The 14,556-nt window shown below is 38.4% G+C and overlaps 1 protein-coding gene and 1 long non-coding RNA gene across 2 annotated transcripts in view; one reads left to right on the top strand and one right to left on the bottom strand.

Annotated features, from left to right (window-relative positions):
• The window catches only part of LOC149789497 (carboxy-terminal domain RNA polymerase II polypeptide A small phosphatase 1-like), a 61,968-nt gene extending 57,785 nt beyond the window's left edge, over nt 1-4,183 (bottom strand). The window contains exon 1 of the mRNA XM_089971529.1: nt 4,045-4,183. Within this exon, the coding sequence (XP_089827655.1) occupies nt 4,045-4,120 (76 nt within the window). The 5' untranslated portion in view covers nt 4,121-4,183. The remainder of the gene's footprint in view (nt 1-4,044) is intronic.
• Nucleotides 4,126-7,027, top strand: LOC149789496 (uncharacterized). Its single transcript, XR_016423668.1, has 2 exons — nt 4,126-4,262; nt 6,754-7,027. It is a non-coding gene; the product is annotated as an uncharacterized LOC149789496 (long non-coding RNA).
• The last annotated feature ends 7,529 nt before the right edge of the window (nt 7,028-14,556 follow it).

The following is a 14,556-nucleotide window of genomic DNA, read 5'->3' as shown; positions in this document are numbered from 1 at the left end:
CCTGGCCGAGTCATACCAAAGACTCATAAAATGCTACTTGCACTTGCCTCACTTGGTGCCAAGCATTAAGTGGTTAGTGTTAGGACTCACTGACCTCATGTCAGGATAATGTGACTTGGTGGGACATGATGTTACATGTCTGCAGTATGATGCCCCAGTGCTAGACATCACTATAAACTGCCATACTGCATCAATATGGCTAAAATTGTTAAGAGCTATGTTATAAATCACACACACTCTAGTCTATGGATGATATGCTCTGTCATCTATTGCCTATCTAAGCCAAAAACAGAATTGTATAAAAACAGTTTGGCCTTCTTGTGTCTGCACTTGGAACCTAAGATGTGAAAGAAACATCATCAGTGCCCTCACTTCATCACAAATGTTTAAAATGGATGCAATGAGATATCTGGTTATGGCAAACTGTAGTATATATGTAAATATTATATAAAATGTGTGTGTGTGTGTGTGTGCGCGCATGAAAAAGGTTTTCAACCATGCATGTGTGAATACACAATGCTGTGTGCTTAAGCCAAACTTAGTTTCTGTAAACCAATTCATTATACCTTTCTTGTATGATATTTGTTTTCCTGCTGTATTTTATGTATTTGCCTGTATATATATACCATAATTGAGATCCATAATGGAAATTAGCTTTTGTATTAATTGCATCATCCTCACAAATTTAATGACTTTATTAATACTATTATTTTATTAACTCTCTAAGCTAATTTCCACTGACTTTCACTAAATGCATGCCATTGTAATCTATTTATAAAGTACATAATATTGATACAGCATCCATTTAGCAGAAAATTTAATTGCTTTTATGACTTATAAATGTTTCAGTTCTTTTGGCAATCAAGTAATCATACCTATTGTAGCAAACTCGATTTGCTCTCTAAAATGAAGGTTTAACGAGAAAAAGATGGTAGAAACAGAGACTTTGGAATTCTTTCAAATGCATGTGGATGACATTTTCTTGACAATAGCAATTACATACTTGTACAAGTATATGCTGGCATCTTTTCTTTGGCGTTAAAAAAGTTACACTGAACCTATGAACAAAATATATATCTACATGAAGCTAATCCTGTAAAGAAGGAATGGTTAATGGATTTTGAAGAATTGTGGCACTACAGTGGCATTTTGACACATATATAAGCCTGGTTTACAGTCTTTTTATAGTCCAAGTTTCCTCTAACCCCCATTTTTGATATTCTGATATTTATGTTGGGTTGTAAGGTCAATGCTCTAATCAAAAATTTGGCAAGACTCTTAGCAGGATTTCAGGATGCAGAGACTGAGTTCTGGACTCTCCACTAATGAAATTCAATGAGTCCCCAGCCTGTAACCGCATTCCCTGACATCAAGCACATAACGTTCAAAATGACAGAAAGGAAAAGGAAAAGCAAACTCATTAATTTAATAGTAGCAAGACCAAATAGCCATTTATAATATAACAAGACAAAGACAATATTCACCAAAATATAACACTGTTGGCATAGGTTAGCCACTTAGCTACTGACCCTAACCATTGATAAGTAGGTGATTTAAGTTTAACATGTCCAAAACTGAGAATATAGCACTCTTTTTGTCTTTGTGAATGAAAAGATCCTATCAGACTGTGTGAAACTTGCCAAAATATCCTGCACGCCCACAGGAAATGTAATGCAACATGGAAACAAAAAAGATATTTATATCATATGATGTATTTAATAAACTTTATTAAATTTAACCTAACACTGATACTATTTAATCACCAGGACAATGACGCTTCCTGTCCAGCTGTTCCAGATCCATACACAACAACACTAGAGGCTGGGCAACATAATCATTTGCTGCTACTGATGACCACTCTGAATCTTGATGACTGCTCACAGAAATCAGCATGAATTAGCTCTAAAGTACACTATCTTTAGAAGCTATTAAAATAGTTAAAATTAATTTTGCCAGACTAGACAATGCCAGCTTCTGAAAGTGCAATGAATGAATTACCCAATATAAAAAATGTAAACAAAAAATTTTGGCTCTTTTTTTAAAAAACAATTTACCTCCAAAGTTCAGAAAGTGAAAACAACCATGTAGCAGTTTTTTTAAAAGGTTCACATCTGGAGTAAGGCCAAGCTGTATACTCTATAACCCCTATTACACCCATCAATCATGCCCCAAACTAAACGGAATTAAAGGTTCTTTGTACAATACCTAATATATACAAGGTCTTTTCTAAACTGACAGTATAGCCAGTGAGGAAACATGGGGAATTTATTTTTCTTTAAAATGCTAACCCTGTGCAAATATGAAACTGTGTGCATCCTTATGATGCCCTTACAAAGGTAGGTTAGGATGATGTCCCATGCTTAGCAGTCTAAATTCTGCCTGGCCTTAACATGATCATTTTTGAACGTGTCCTAGGGTTGCCAGGGAAGTGTCCTGTATTCTCAAGTTTTATCAGTGGCCACCCAACCAACATAAATGTCAACAAATCTAAAATGGGGTAGAAAAGGTCAGCAGAAAATTGGATTTATACCTCATTTCAAAATATGATTCATAAAATCCTCATCTGCTCTGGCCCTCAAATGAGCAAATGAATTTTGGATTTACAAGAGCCATCACACTATTCAAACAGCCACACAGGAAACTGACTTGCCTGTAACTAGGAGACTACGGTTAATTTTCAGCCAAATGTGTGGTGATATTTGACAATGCAAAATCTACCAACAAAATTTTGGGTTTATAAGTGAATTAAATGCGTCATTGCTTGTTGTGAGTAATGTACACTGATATTTCTTTAGGAACTCCACTTTTTTCCAGTTGCAACCACCCCACCCCTATGTGGGAAACTGGCAAGCAAGTAAAAATGGGTCCTGTGCGCACAGAGTATCAACTCTACTGTATGTTTGTTTTGTTTTTTTAAAATGTTAAGCTCTTAAGCAAAGCTGTCTTCTTGCCAGGACCCCAAGGGAATCATAAATCCAATAGTGTTCCTTTTCACATCAATCATATTACAACGCATTATAGAGGAATAGTCCGTAAAACAAATGTAGATTCTACACCATATTTATTGGTTTCCAATATGAAAGTTAGGTAACGTATTTTACTCTGTAAAAAGAATTTTAGGTGCCAAATTCAAATTCGAAATTGAAATATCTGAAAATTTCCGGAACAGTTTTTACGACAATGCTCCATAATTCTATACTCCCAAAATCTGGAATATTTAAGAGTGAAATATAGTTGATGTCCCAACACTTCTCTCTTTTAATTTACAACAAAACACCATGTCGCATACTACAAATATAAATGTGCTTTTGGCAAATCTAACGAAGGAAGTCAGTCCTTAGAATGGGTTCAGCCGTTCCACACGATATATTTAGGCCACCACTTTGCAATGCGGTGGCCGCCATATTTGCCTTGCGGTCTAATTCTGCGCTACACTGTCGGTAAACAAACACGCAAGTTGTAGTCATGCCATTTGCGCGCTAGTTATTATTTACTAAAATTTTAGATGAAATAATTCCCCATAAATGTAATAAAATGGCGGGTAAGAAATTGTCCATCAACACGAAAAACACTGAAATAGCATATTTGTTGATGGCAACTGTGCGCTGACAGGCACATTGCCAAATTTTTCCAAATTCAACCAGTGGTTTTGTAAAAGTGTACAGGAATTTTATGGCATGTGCATCTGTGAAATATTAACTTTAACATATTTATACTAAATTGGAATTTAATTTCGTGCTCTACTTGAACACGTGTTGCGCAGTCTAATTTAGAAAATACTTCATGAATGAGATGGGACTTTGGAGGGTAACCAGCCCTCGACTTGTGCCACATTAAACGCCGTTTATTTTGCATTAAAAAACATATATCCTAAGAAATATTTTATACCTAAAATTGCCTTACTGAAAGCTGCTAATAAATTAAACGTAATATAGACAACATTTACAATGTAATATGCACATATGTGGAACTATTTTTCACGCAGCGGGATAATTGTACGGTGTTTACGCCATTTTGTGACCACTTGCAAGCAGACCCACTTACCTTTTTCCGATGGGGGTAAGGTATTAAGCGGTTCATCATCTCGGCTGACTTGGGTTATAATGGACGTTGGGTCCATTTAAAAATCCGAAGCACCCTGAAAGCGACGTCGTGTTTACTTCCTGTCTACGAAACCGTCCAGGCACATTTCCATATTATCTGACATAGCGGACCTCATAACGCAAACTCTACAGTAATATCACGACTCTGTTTCTACACTGGTAAATATATATGAATATTTATGAGCTGGAGTAAATATAGCTGCCCGACTTTCCTGAATGTAGAATGGGTTTTATTTCCAACTTTTGGAACGTAATCAATGGTATAGCATTAGTCATTTTTAAAAAGAAAATATGTTCTCATGATAAATACATGTGGACGAGTGCCTTTTATAGCATAAGTAAATATTGAGAAATGTTCCCGCGGAAACGCTTGACTTAGCGACGTGGACGTATTGAAAAACATTGACCAATCAAGTCCATTCAGTACATGGCGAGCTAGTGGCGATTTTCAAGGAAAGTTTTAATTATTCACGCTGAAAGTAGAGTTTGCTTCACTTCAGTCATCCGACAAACTGTTCCTAATGGTCAAGATGACAAGACGAGTTACTTTCCGACTGCCAAATACATGTGATTCGGTTATCTAGGTTAAATACAGGTCAAAGGTTAGATCGGCGTGTTTACATGCGTCATCTAACCACGCACCTGCACGCCAGCAATGACAATCAAACTTCGTTTTTCTTGCTTAGCGGCGATGGTGCAGAGTACAGTGAAACGTGCTTTTTCATGTCGATGTTATCAGAAATGGAAGTATATTTGAATATTACAAAATATATCGGTAATCTGGAAAAGTGTTTTAAAAAAGGAACTTTCTTGTCATTATTCTCATTAAGGTAATATATTTTTTTTCAAATTGCACAGCGAACACTTTTAGTATTAAAAAATTTCAAATCAAACGTTCCAGAAAACGAAACAGAATGTTTATATTTCGTTTGTACAGTAACTGACTATTTGAATCAACAGCAGTTGAAGGGAAAATCAGGGCAAAGGCATAATGTGCAAATCAGGGCAAAGGCATAATGTGCACTCAGTCGATAGAATTTATTTATTAATATTATTATATTAATTTTTTTAAAAAATAAATTGTACAGTGAACAGTTTTAGTATAGCAAGATTTCTTTTCAAACGTTCCAGAAAACGAAACAGGGTCTTTTTATTTCGTTTGTCTGGTGATTGACTTTATTTGAATCAGCAGCAGAAAGTTAAAGGTAAAATAGGAGCAAAGGCATAATGTGTATTCAGTCGATTCAGTACAGGAATGACTCTGCACCCGCCATTACGACCAATGTTTTCTTTTTAGGTATTGAAAGAGCCTCAAATGTTACAATAAAATAGTTTCAGTTTAGAAGGAATTCCGCCAATTACATTCAGAAATAATGCCTTTCTGAGGTATGTTATAGCGCGCAGATGTGAGCTCCGTGGCAATTTGATCAAAATTAAGATTTTTTAAAATACAAAGTTAATCAGTCTTCTTCTGGACCGATGGGCCAATTATTTAATGGGGGGGGGGGGGGGAGAGGGTTTCCAACCAAGATATTTTTTATCTCAATATATTTTTTTAAACTAATTTCATTGCATCATATATTTGGGCTATATATTTATTATCTAACCCATTTAACAATACAAAACGCTTATCATTTTGTCTGATATACTTTGGCACATCATTATACAACTGAGGTAGATGCAAACGACTCTTTAATCTTTGGCAATGAAAAGTGTCTTTAATAGTGTTCATAGTATTGTAGTTAATTTAATATCAGAAGAACGATTGGGTTTTTTTTGTGTCTAATTTTACTACTTTGATAACTCGTGGGGGGTGGGGGTAGATGATATATTTTTTTGTGTTGTATAATCCTTTCGTCATGTTATGTTTTGGCTACATATATGATTTGTTGTTTGTTTTTGTTTTGTTTTTTAATTATCAGCATCAAGATATTCCCATTATGAAACTTAGCTATATAAAAACTAAGTTATGTTTTCTTCATAGACATTGAGCTTTTTCAGTTTTATTATGTTTCCAAGGGCTGTTAATATTTTTCACTTGGAATTTTATACATGTTGTAATAATCAATTAAAAAAATTATGTGATTGAATTTCATGGAAAGGTGTTGATGCTAGAGTTATTATGCAATTTATTTTATTCAATTTCATGAAAATGTGTTGATGCTAGAGTTTGTATGCAATTTACCTTTTAATGTTACAGTTATTAGTTCTTTGGTAGAATTGAATGCATGCGATCAAAATTTTCTTATGTGTAGGATTTCAAAAGGTTATATTAAACAATTTCCTTTGTCTGTTAGGACGATACTGATTATCGTGAGTTAATGATAATTGCCTATTTATATTTGATTTTGTAATGTTTCAATAATCTTGTAGGTTAGAGATTGCTGTGAGTTAGAACTTGTGAATTTTATGCAATGGTAATCGAACCTGTAGTAGCATAGGTAAAGGAATATGGTAATGTTCAATAGACAGCTCACGTAGTAATTTATAACCTGTCGCTCTGAAGCGATGGTAATGTACTACCGTATTAAGTCAAAATGTATGCATTGTTCGGATAGTTATTTATGCTTCTAAGTAACGTAAGTGAGGAAATTTATGTACTGTAGAAAGTGGTACATACATAGATTATGGGGTAATTTTGTCCTTTAAGGAACAGCTTTCTGGGAAATAGACGGGACAGTGTTACGACAGAGTCCGAGAAAAAAAGAAGGACGAGGTCAGAATAAAGGACTAGGAAGTCCATGAAGGGACAAAGCATAGAAAAGAGAAAGTCGATGAAATAGGAAGACGCTGATACACAGTCAAGGGAGGAAGGTGATGCAGATCAGTCGTGGAGATTGCGCTCTTTTCACCACTCGTTATTATGATACATAAATCCAAATTAGACACTACTATTAAATTATGTTGACATAATTTAGATTGAATTGGAATTGTCGTTGATTTGTTTTGATTAAATTTGTTTTTTGTTTTTTTCTTGTCTTGGGGAGCTCATATTGCTTTATTTCTTCCCAATATTCTTGCTCGGTTCTCTGTTGAAATTCTATTCTTTTTCACTCCCACCGGGCTATAACATCGAGGGAGGCATCCTCTAGATAACGCCGGCCAAATCCAATTAACCACCCCTCTTACTAAGAGGGCGACGTTACAGTCACTTACGTGATTTACGAAGAAAAATATGCTGCCTGACATTTCACTGACTGTTAATCAATCACTAACATCTCTGTTTCATATCTGTGCAAGAAGTCAGCGATGGTTTTTAATCTCCACCAGCATAATTACGCACTCAGCCATGCTAATTATAATATTTTATCCTCAATAGCCATCGAATAGACTTTGTGCTGCTGCAGGAAGTTCCGATTAAAAACATTCCTGAAGACAGAAGTTCCGATTAAACACTTATTCGCGAAGATAATCATATCAGTAGTGAATAGAGATACCCTAGCCTCAATGGGAATTAGCATTACAGGACCCCCTGGGACAATCTAGCCTCAATGGAAATTTAACATGGAAAAAAATCATGGGACAATCTAGCCTCAAGGGGAATTTAACATGGGAAAAAGTCTTGGGACAATCTAGCCTCAAGGGGAATTGAACATGGGAAAAAAGTCTTGGGTCACTCTAGCCTCAAGGGGAATTGAAAATGGAACAGGGTCGGGACCCTATTTTAATAGGGTCCCGACCTGATGGGTCTATGGAAAGGGAACATACGAAAATTGAAACAGGGAGGGGTCTCTATTTTTTTTAAACAAAAAAAATAAAAACATGGGGTAGGCAATTGAAAGTCTATCTCTTTTCGAGAAATGTGGGTGGCCCTGAAAAGGGCCTTTGGGTTTCTTCTTCTAACTCCTCCACTTCTTCCACCAAGTCCTCACTTTTTCCATTATTCCTTTCTTCTTCCTCTTTTCAGTTTCTGTTATCCAGTCAGGATGACCAATATCTCTGAATTTCTGTTGGATCTTCATCCAGTTGTTATTCAATCTTTCAAACTCTAATTTCTTCTTCTTATTCTCTTCTTCCTTTCTCTCTTTGCTCCATTTTTCTTTTATCTTCATCACTTCTACTTTCATTACCTCTCTAATTAGTTCTTCTGCTTTTATCAACTGGTTAAAACCCCACTTTACGTACCACCAGTCAGTCCAATAAAAGCTATTTTCTAGGAAGCTCCTGACTTCTATGACATGATCCAAGGCTTCCTTTAAAGTACCTACTCTCACGTAAGGTGGGTCAATGAATCCTCTGATTCTTTCTACTTCTTCCTCAATCATTCCCCCTATTAGATATTTTGCTACTCCAAGACTCTTCACATTGTTCAGGTTACCTTGAAATCTTCCTTCCTTATTCAATCTTTCTACTACACAAGTCCCATCCATTATCCAAAAATAGCTATGTCTCAAATCGTTAAATAATTTGTCACCTCCATCTTCTTTGTTTATTCCTTAGAATGGTGCGAACGACTAACACTGTGGGTTCTTATACGAAAAGCGCGAACGTGAAGGAAAACATCCCCTACTTTTCTCATCTCATATTATATACTATTCACATACGTGAAACAGCAATAAACTAACCCCAAATCTACTATCCACACACGCAAAGCATTAAAATGAAATCCTAATCTACTATCACACAAACCAACTTAAGCTCTTACATAACCCAAAAATCTACTATCCACACAAACTTACATGATCGCTTACAAACACACACACACACACAAATAAAAAAGAGTCAGTGTTTATATTCACACTACTCTACCTACACACATTGGCAAATCGATTACTATTTCTTTTCTAAAGGTTTGGGTAGCCCTGAAAAGGGCTATTTTTTTGAACTCCATGTCACCTGGTTAATGATGGCACCTTCCAGGCCTGGCACCACACACACATCTTCTTCCCCAGTCTCTTTTCACTCTTTTTTGGGGGAGAGCACAGGCGGGATAAGTGGCTTCAGAATCCCAATTTTCTGTCTCTGGGATTCTGAAATTTTCTTCTTGTGGTTGTGGTACAGCCATTCCTCTCTCCTTTTCCTCCTCTTCTTTTTTTTCTTCTCTCCTCCTCTTTCATCCTTCCCTCTTCTACAATGGCTTCCGCGGCCAGTTCATTTAGTATGTGCCTGGCATATTCCAGGTGCACATGAAGTTCGAACAGTTTTGCTAGCCTTCTGCTCATTCTCAAGTGTTGATCAATCAACAAGGGTAGCTAGACTGCCGAGCGAGTTTCAATTTATACTCAAAGCGCGGACGTAAAGGAAAACATCCCCTAAAACAAAATTGATCTTACCTAGATCATGACCAAACAAACGCGCGGACCTAAAAGAAACACTCACTCACTTTTTTACTACCCATTACTATTTTAAAAATTTTCATTAAAAATAACATACTATTCACATGCGCTGAGCAGCAATAAACAAACCCCAAATCTACTCTCCCCACACGTCAAACAGCAAAAAACATGATCATAATCTACTATCCACACTAACTTACGTGAGCACTTACAAACACACAATCATATACACAAACACATACACTCACGCTATAAAAAAAGAGTCGGTGTTTATATTCACACTACTCTACATACACACATTGGCAAATCGATTGTTATATCTTTTCTAGAGATTGGGGTAGCCCTGAAAAGGGCTGTTTTTGTGTGCGAAGTTGAAGCTAGGACGATCTTTTAGTTTCTAAGAATGCGACGTCCTCTGAGGATAGACTTTCTGACGATAGGTCTGCTTCTTCGGAAAGAGAAGAAGAACTCTTTGGTGTCGATACGACAATCGACAAAGCCCCTGTCAGGTTCAGGTTGCTGCTGCTGTTGTTGTTGCTGTTGCTGCTGTCTCTGAAGTCTGTACTTCTCTGTCCATTCTTCCTTCTCCCTGTTCACTTCTTCTCTGAAGAGCTCTTCTATCAGGTCTTCAGTGACTTTTAACATTCTCACATTCTCTATCTCTTCTGGCTTCGGTATCAGACTGTGTCTGACCCTATGCAAATTCACGTAGGCTTCGTTTAGCTTAGCTAGTTTGGAGCACATCTTCGTAGAAGGATGAGTCGACAATGGATGGTTAGACTGGAGGCTACCCCCGGCTTTAAAGTCAAAGCGCGGACGTGAAGGAAAACATCCCTCCACGGTTTTCGAACCGCAACGTTCAATGAGTGTCATGAGAGGGATAGTAAGAAATGAAAGAGCATCAATCCAACATTCTTATGGCTAAACAAAAGACAAAGGCATTTTTTTCAAAACACAACATTTTCTTATTCAAAAATCACTTAACACTGAACAACAACTTTAACATTTTTTAACAATAATCCAACAATATAACATCAAACAATTTTTTCAAATCACAAACATTTTTTCAATTTACAGTCTACTTTAAACAGGGCTGACAACGTTGTGAATGAAATTGTGATTTCCACTGTTGGACATCATTAGGCCATTGATGGACACTACGTTTCCTAGCTTGAGACAAAAGATAAGCATAATGGTCACAAAACCATCGATCTACTTTCACATCGTTTCTAGCAGAAGAACGAGGATCAAAATGAGTCACTAAATGTTCTAAGGAATAGCCCAGGCTGCGATGATGCAGAAAATACACACAATATTGTCCACACACCAAGGAATCTGTGCCTTGTAATTTCACATTATTGAATCGGGTGGTCTGAGCATTTCTTCTCATAAAGTCGATGATATCGTCTTCCAAAGGGGGCAATCCGTACGAATCGAAATATTCCACACATCCTTCTTGAGGAAAGTAGACGGCTACCCAGTGGGTTCCTGGGAGATGACTGTCGTCCGTGTTGATCACATAAGCTTGATGGTCTTGAGGTTTGCGATGAGGGAGTTCATCTTTAGCACAGACGACAGGATTCCAAGAAGCCGTGTACGAACTGTTTTTCAAAAGGTAATAAAGTTCCCAGGTATCCATTGATTTGTGTGTTTTTTTCTTCACAGGTAATAATAAGTGATCAATTCGATCCTGACTTTTTGCTTGAAAATGTCTGACAAATAACCGTTTCTTCGTTTCGTCTCCTCATTCTGATTCAGGAGAGCTTCGATACGATGGATCTCTTAAGTGGTTAATGGTGGACAAGAATGTTCACGCAAGTCTTTATACCACTGATGCAACACGACTTCGTCCGAGATGAGACTCCAAGCTTCGTCCAGATACTCGTCCAATTTTTCTTCTTGACTCAGCATCAGGCATTTATCGTGTTGAATTTGACTGGGATGATCGTTTTGACATCCATAGCAATCTTTCTTTATCAATTCCGTCATTTTTTCGACCAAGTGTTTAGCAAAACAGGAGACTAAATGGGCTTCTTGTTCTGGCCATCTCGACTTCATCATAATTTCATCGTCTTTGTCTTGGGATTCTTCTTTCACGGTCTCCTCACTTTCCATGTCTAAAGTTTCTCCACTAGGTAAAGAGGGATAACAGTCTTCCATGGCTTCTAATAATCTAGAATGACTTCTCTCAAACTGTTGATTTCTATGGTATTATCGAATTCTGCATACAGGATAACGTTCACTGTCTTGTCCAGTGGTTCTGCAAACTGAAGTTCCACACGAATCTGGCCAGATTTTATAGGGTGGAAATGTCCCTCGTCGCTGCCTTGGTCTGGAGTGAAATCAAATGCCCACAAAGCATAGCCTCCTGCATAATCGTCGTACGTAATACCGTGACTGGTGTTGGTTCCTAACTGGCCGGTGGCTTCGTACAGGGACAAGTACGATCTCAAGTAATTCATCTTAGTCACGTCCTTACTAAAAACAGGTTCCAAAGGTCGAGTACACAAGGTCTTGCCATCGCGACTGACTTCGATTTTCTTCACTAAAAAGTGTTGAAAGTTGAAAGGATTTTGATCGAAGTCTCCGTTGAAGGCTGAATTCAGGACCATACCAAGGATTAAACGCTTGGGTAACTGTCCTTGAAACAGATGATCTTCGATCATGGAATGATGGCTAGCGGGAATGGTGAAGGTTTTCACTTCCACATGTCGTATCGGATACTTGGCGGTCGTTCTGCTCAACGTGTTACTGATGTCATTTCCCACTTTTGGTAACACTTCTACGCGTCGTACGTAGAGTTTGGCCTCCTCGATTTTGCTTTTGGGATTGCCAGTAGTACTAATAGCAGCACTATCAGCCAACAAATGGAAAGCGGTACTGCTACAATTCAGTCTCAAGCGGACATTTACACCGTTCAGCAAATATTTCTCTTGCATCCACATGTCCAAATGCAAACGATCCATCAGTTCTAGACTTTGTCCATCTTTGATTTTGTTTCGTCTTTCCTCAAAGCCGTCATTGTTTTTATCTATTGTGTCAAACTTGTTCGCTTCGTCAGGTTCCCATTACACACAGGCATTCAGATGAGTATTCTTGGCATCTATTCCGTACGTCAAGAGATTTTCCAGGTAGGCACGGTAAGGGTAAGTATCCATGCTGCTGCTGACCAGTTTGTTATTCAAGTACAAATCCACTGAGCTGAACAAGGAATGCATGAAATTGTTGACGGGAGCTATATTCTCAGTGGCTTCTATTCCACCATTATCCTTATCTAGAACTTTGACTTTCAAGTACAAGTAACTGCTATTCAGATCAATGTAATCTTCGGGCTGTCCTTTGATTTCAAACTCGATGGGAGCGGAATTTGTCAATGAGGAGACGGGGTGAAATTCCACCCATTGGGATTCTTGCATCGTCATCATGGTAGGTGGCATGGCAAACAGATCCAGTTCCGACTTGGAACAAGCGCATGACTCTCGGTGCATCATTTTTTTCTGTGTCTCAATAATCGAAAACGTCTAAGTCTCGAACGGTTCTTCTTTTCTTTGTCTTTCTAGCTTTAGACGTGTGAAGTCTGGTGAAAGGGTGTTTTCCTCGTCGTCTCTTTCTACCTTGTCCTTGCTGAATGCCTGACTCGGTAGCGTGCAGGGCATTTATAGGTGTGTCTCGTCGGCCCAAAAGGTCTTTGCCCGTTTGCAACAAGATATTTTTGCCTGCCCTCATGAAGGCTTCTTTGGGGTTTTGTTTGTCGATGATGACATTTTGGAGAAATTCTATGCCTTGCGTCAATGCCGCATCTTTCAAGGCGTGTAATCCTCGTGTCACCATCGGTTTCAACACCGGGGCCACCGAACGAAAGGCCGATTTTAACATATCTCCTAAACCGTGTCCTCGCTGTCGAGCAACCCCTCGGTACACTGGATACATGACTTACGAGTCGTGAGAGAATCGTTTTCGAAAATGGAGTTTCACCGTGACTTTTCCTTTGGTGAATGGAATATTTTGTCCCAGATCTCCTTTTATAGCAATGTTGATCGTGTCCAAATACCACTTACTGACAAGCAAATAGTGAGGATGTACAAATTCGCGGTGAACGTCGTAAGTGTTTCCACCTTCCTCGTCAGTGTTCGTGGCAGAATCCACTTTGAAAGGAATGACACGCAGTAACGGCACAGAGGTGGGTCCCACCACGTTGTACTCCACCACATCGGAGTACACAAAGATCAAATTCTGTCCCTGGTTCAGTTCTACCGGGAAACGAAAATACCTCGCAAAATGCCCGTTGTTGTCAATGTCTGCTTTCTCAATCTTTTTGGTCTTTTTATCCGTGACCATATTGAGGTCTCCACCCAAAATGTCATACAATTCAGGGCATAATTTAATACGTATACTTTTTTCCTCACTTTCAAATTTAATGAGTAGACGATGAGACAGTTTGTGGTACTCAATGGTGACACGTTTTTTTTAGTCCGGTCACAACTTTGTCAAATGCTGCATGGAATTTGTCAGCGATTGCCTCCACCAGATGTTGACCACTAAAATAATGGCATGAGTTAATTTTAAAGTGATAAACGTAAAAAGGAGGAGAAGTGTCACTGCTGCTACGGGGTATTGGGGTCTTCTAAAGTGATCTATGTTGATGAGTGGTCAACATGGTTTGCTGCACCGTTTGGTCCAGAATTTCGACGTCAAAAGTGTTTTGAGTTTCAGTGATGTTTTTGATTTGTGTTGGATAAATCATTTCTACCAAAGCCACTTCCCAATGGGCTTCGTGATCTAATGGAATGGCCTGAGGTAATTTGGCCGTGTAACAGCACAACGTGTTGTGGGGAAACACCTCCATGGAACTGTCACTGGGTAAGGTTAAGTAAAATTGGTTTTGGTGACTCATAATTCCAGAGTTCTGTGACTGTCCGAGGGGTTACTGGACGTCAGAGGCGTGTCTACGCCCAAAATGGGGTTGTTGTTGTGGTTGGAGTGGTGACTGACACCGGCACTGGACACAAGGTTCCCGTTCGAAGAGAATTTCAGGGAGGGATTGGGAAGCAGGTAACCGATGCAACTGCTCAATAAAATGGTCCACAATTGTTTGTCTCCTTGTTGCAAACTCAAATTGGCGATGGCTGCCCCAGTGACAAAATACACCACGAAGATTTGGCAGAAAAAGACGATTT

This window comes from Sinohyriopsis cumingii, chromosome 10 (assembly GCF_028554795.1).
Source record: "Sinohyriopsis cumingii isolate HCF-2022 chromosome 10, ASM2855479v2, whole genome shotgun sequence".
In the NCBI taxonomy this organism is placed as follows: Eukaryota; Metazoa; Mollusca; class Bivalvia; order Unionida; family Unionidae; genus Sinohyriopsis; species Sinohyriopsis cumingii.
Note: the sequence above shows the minus strand (reverse complement) of the source record. Positions and strands in the feature narration are given on the sequence as shown.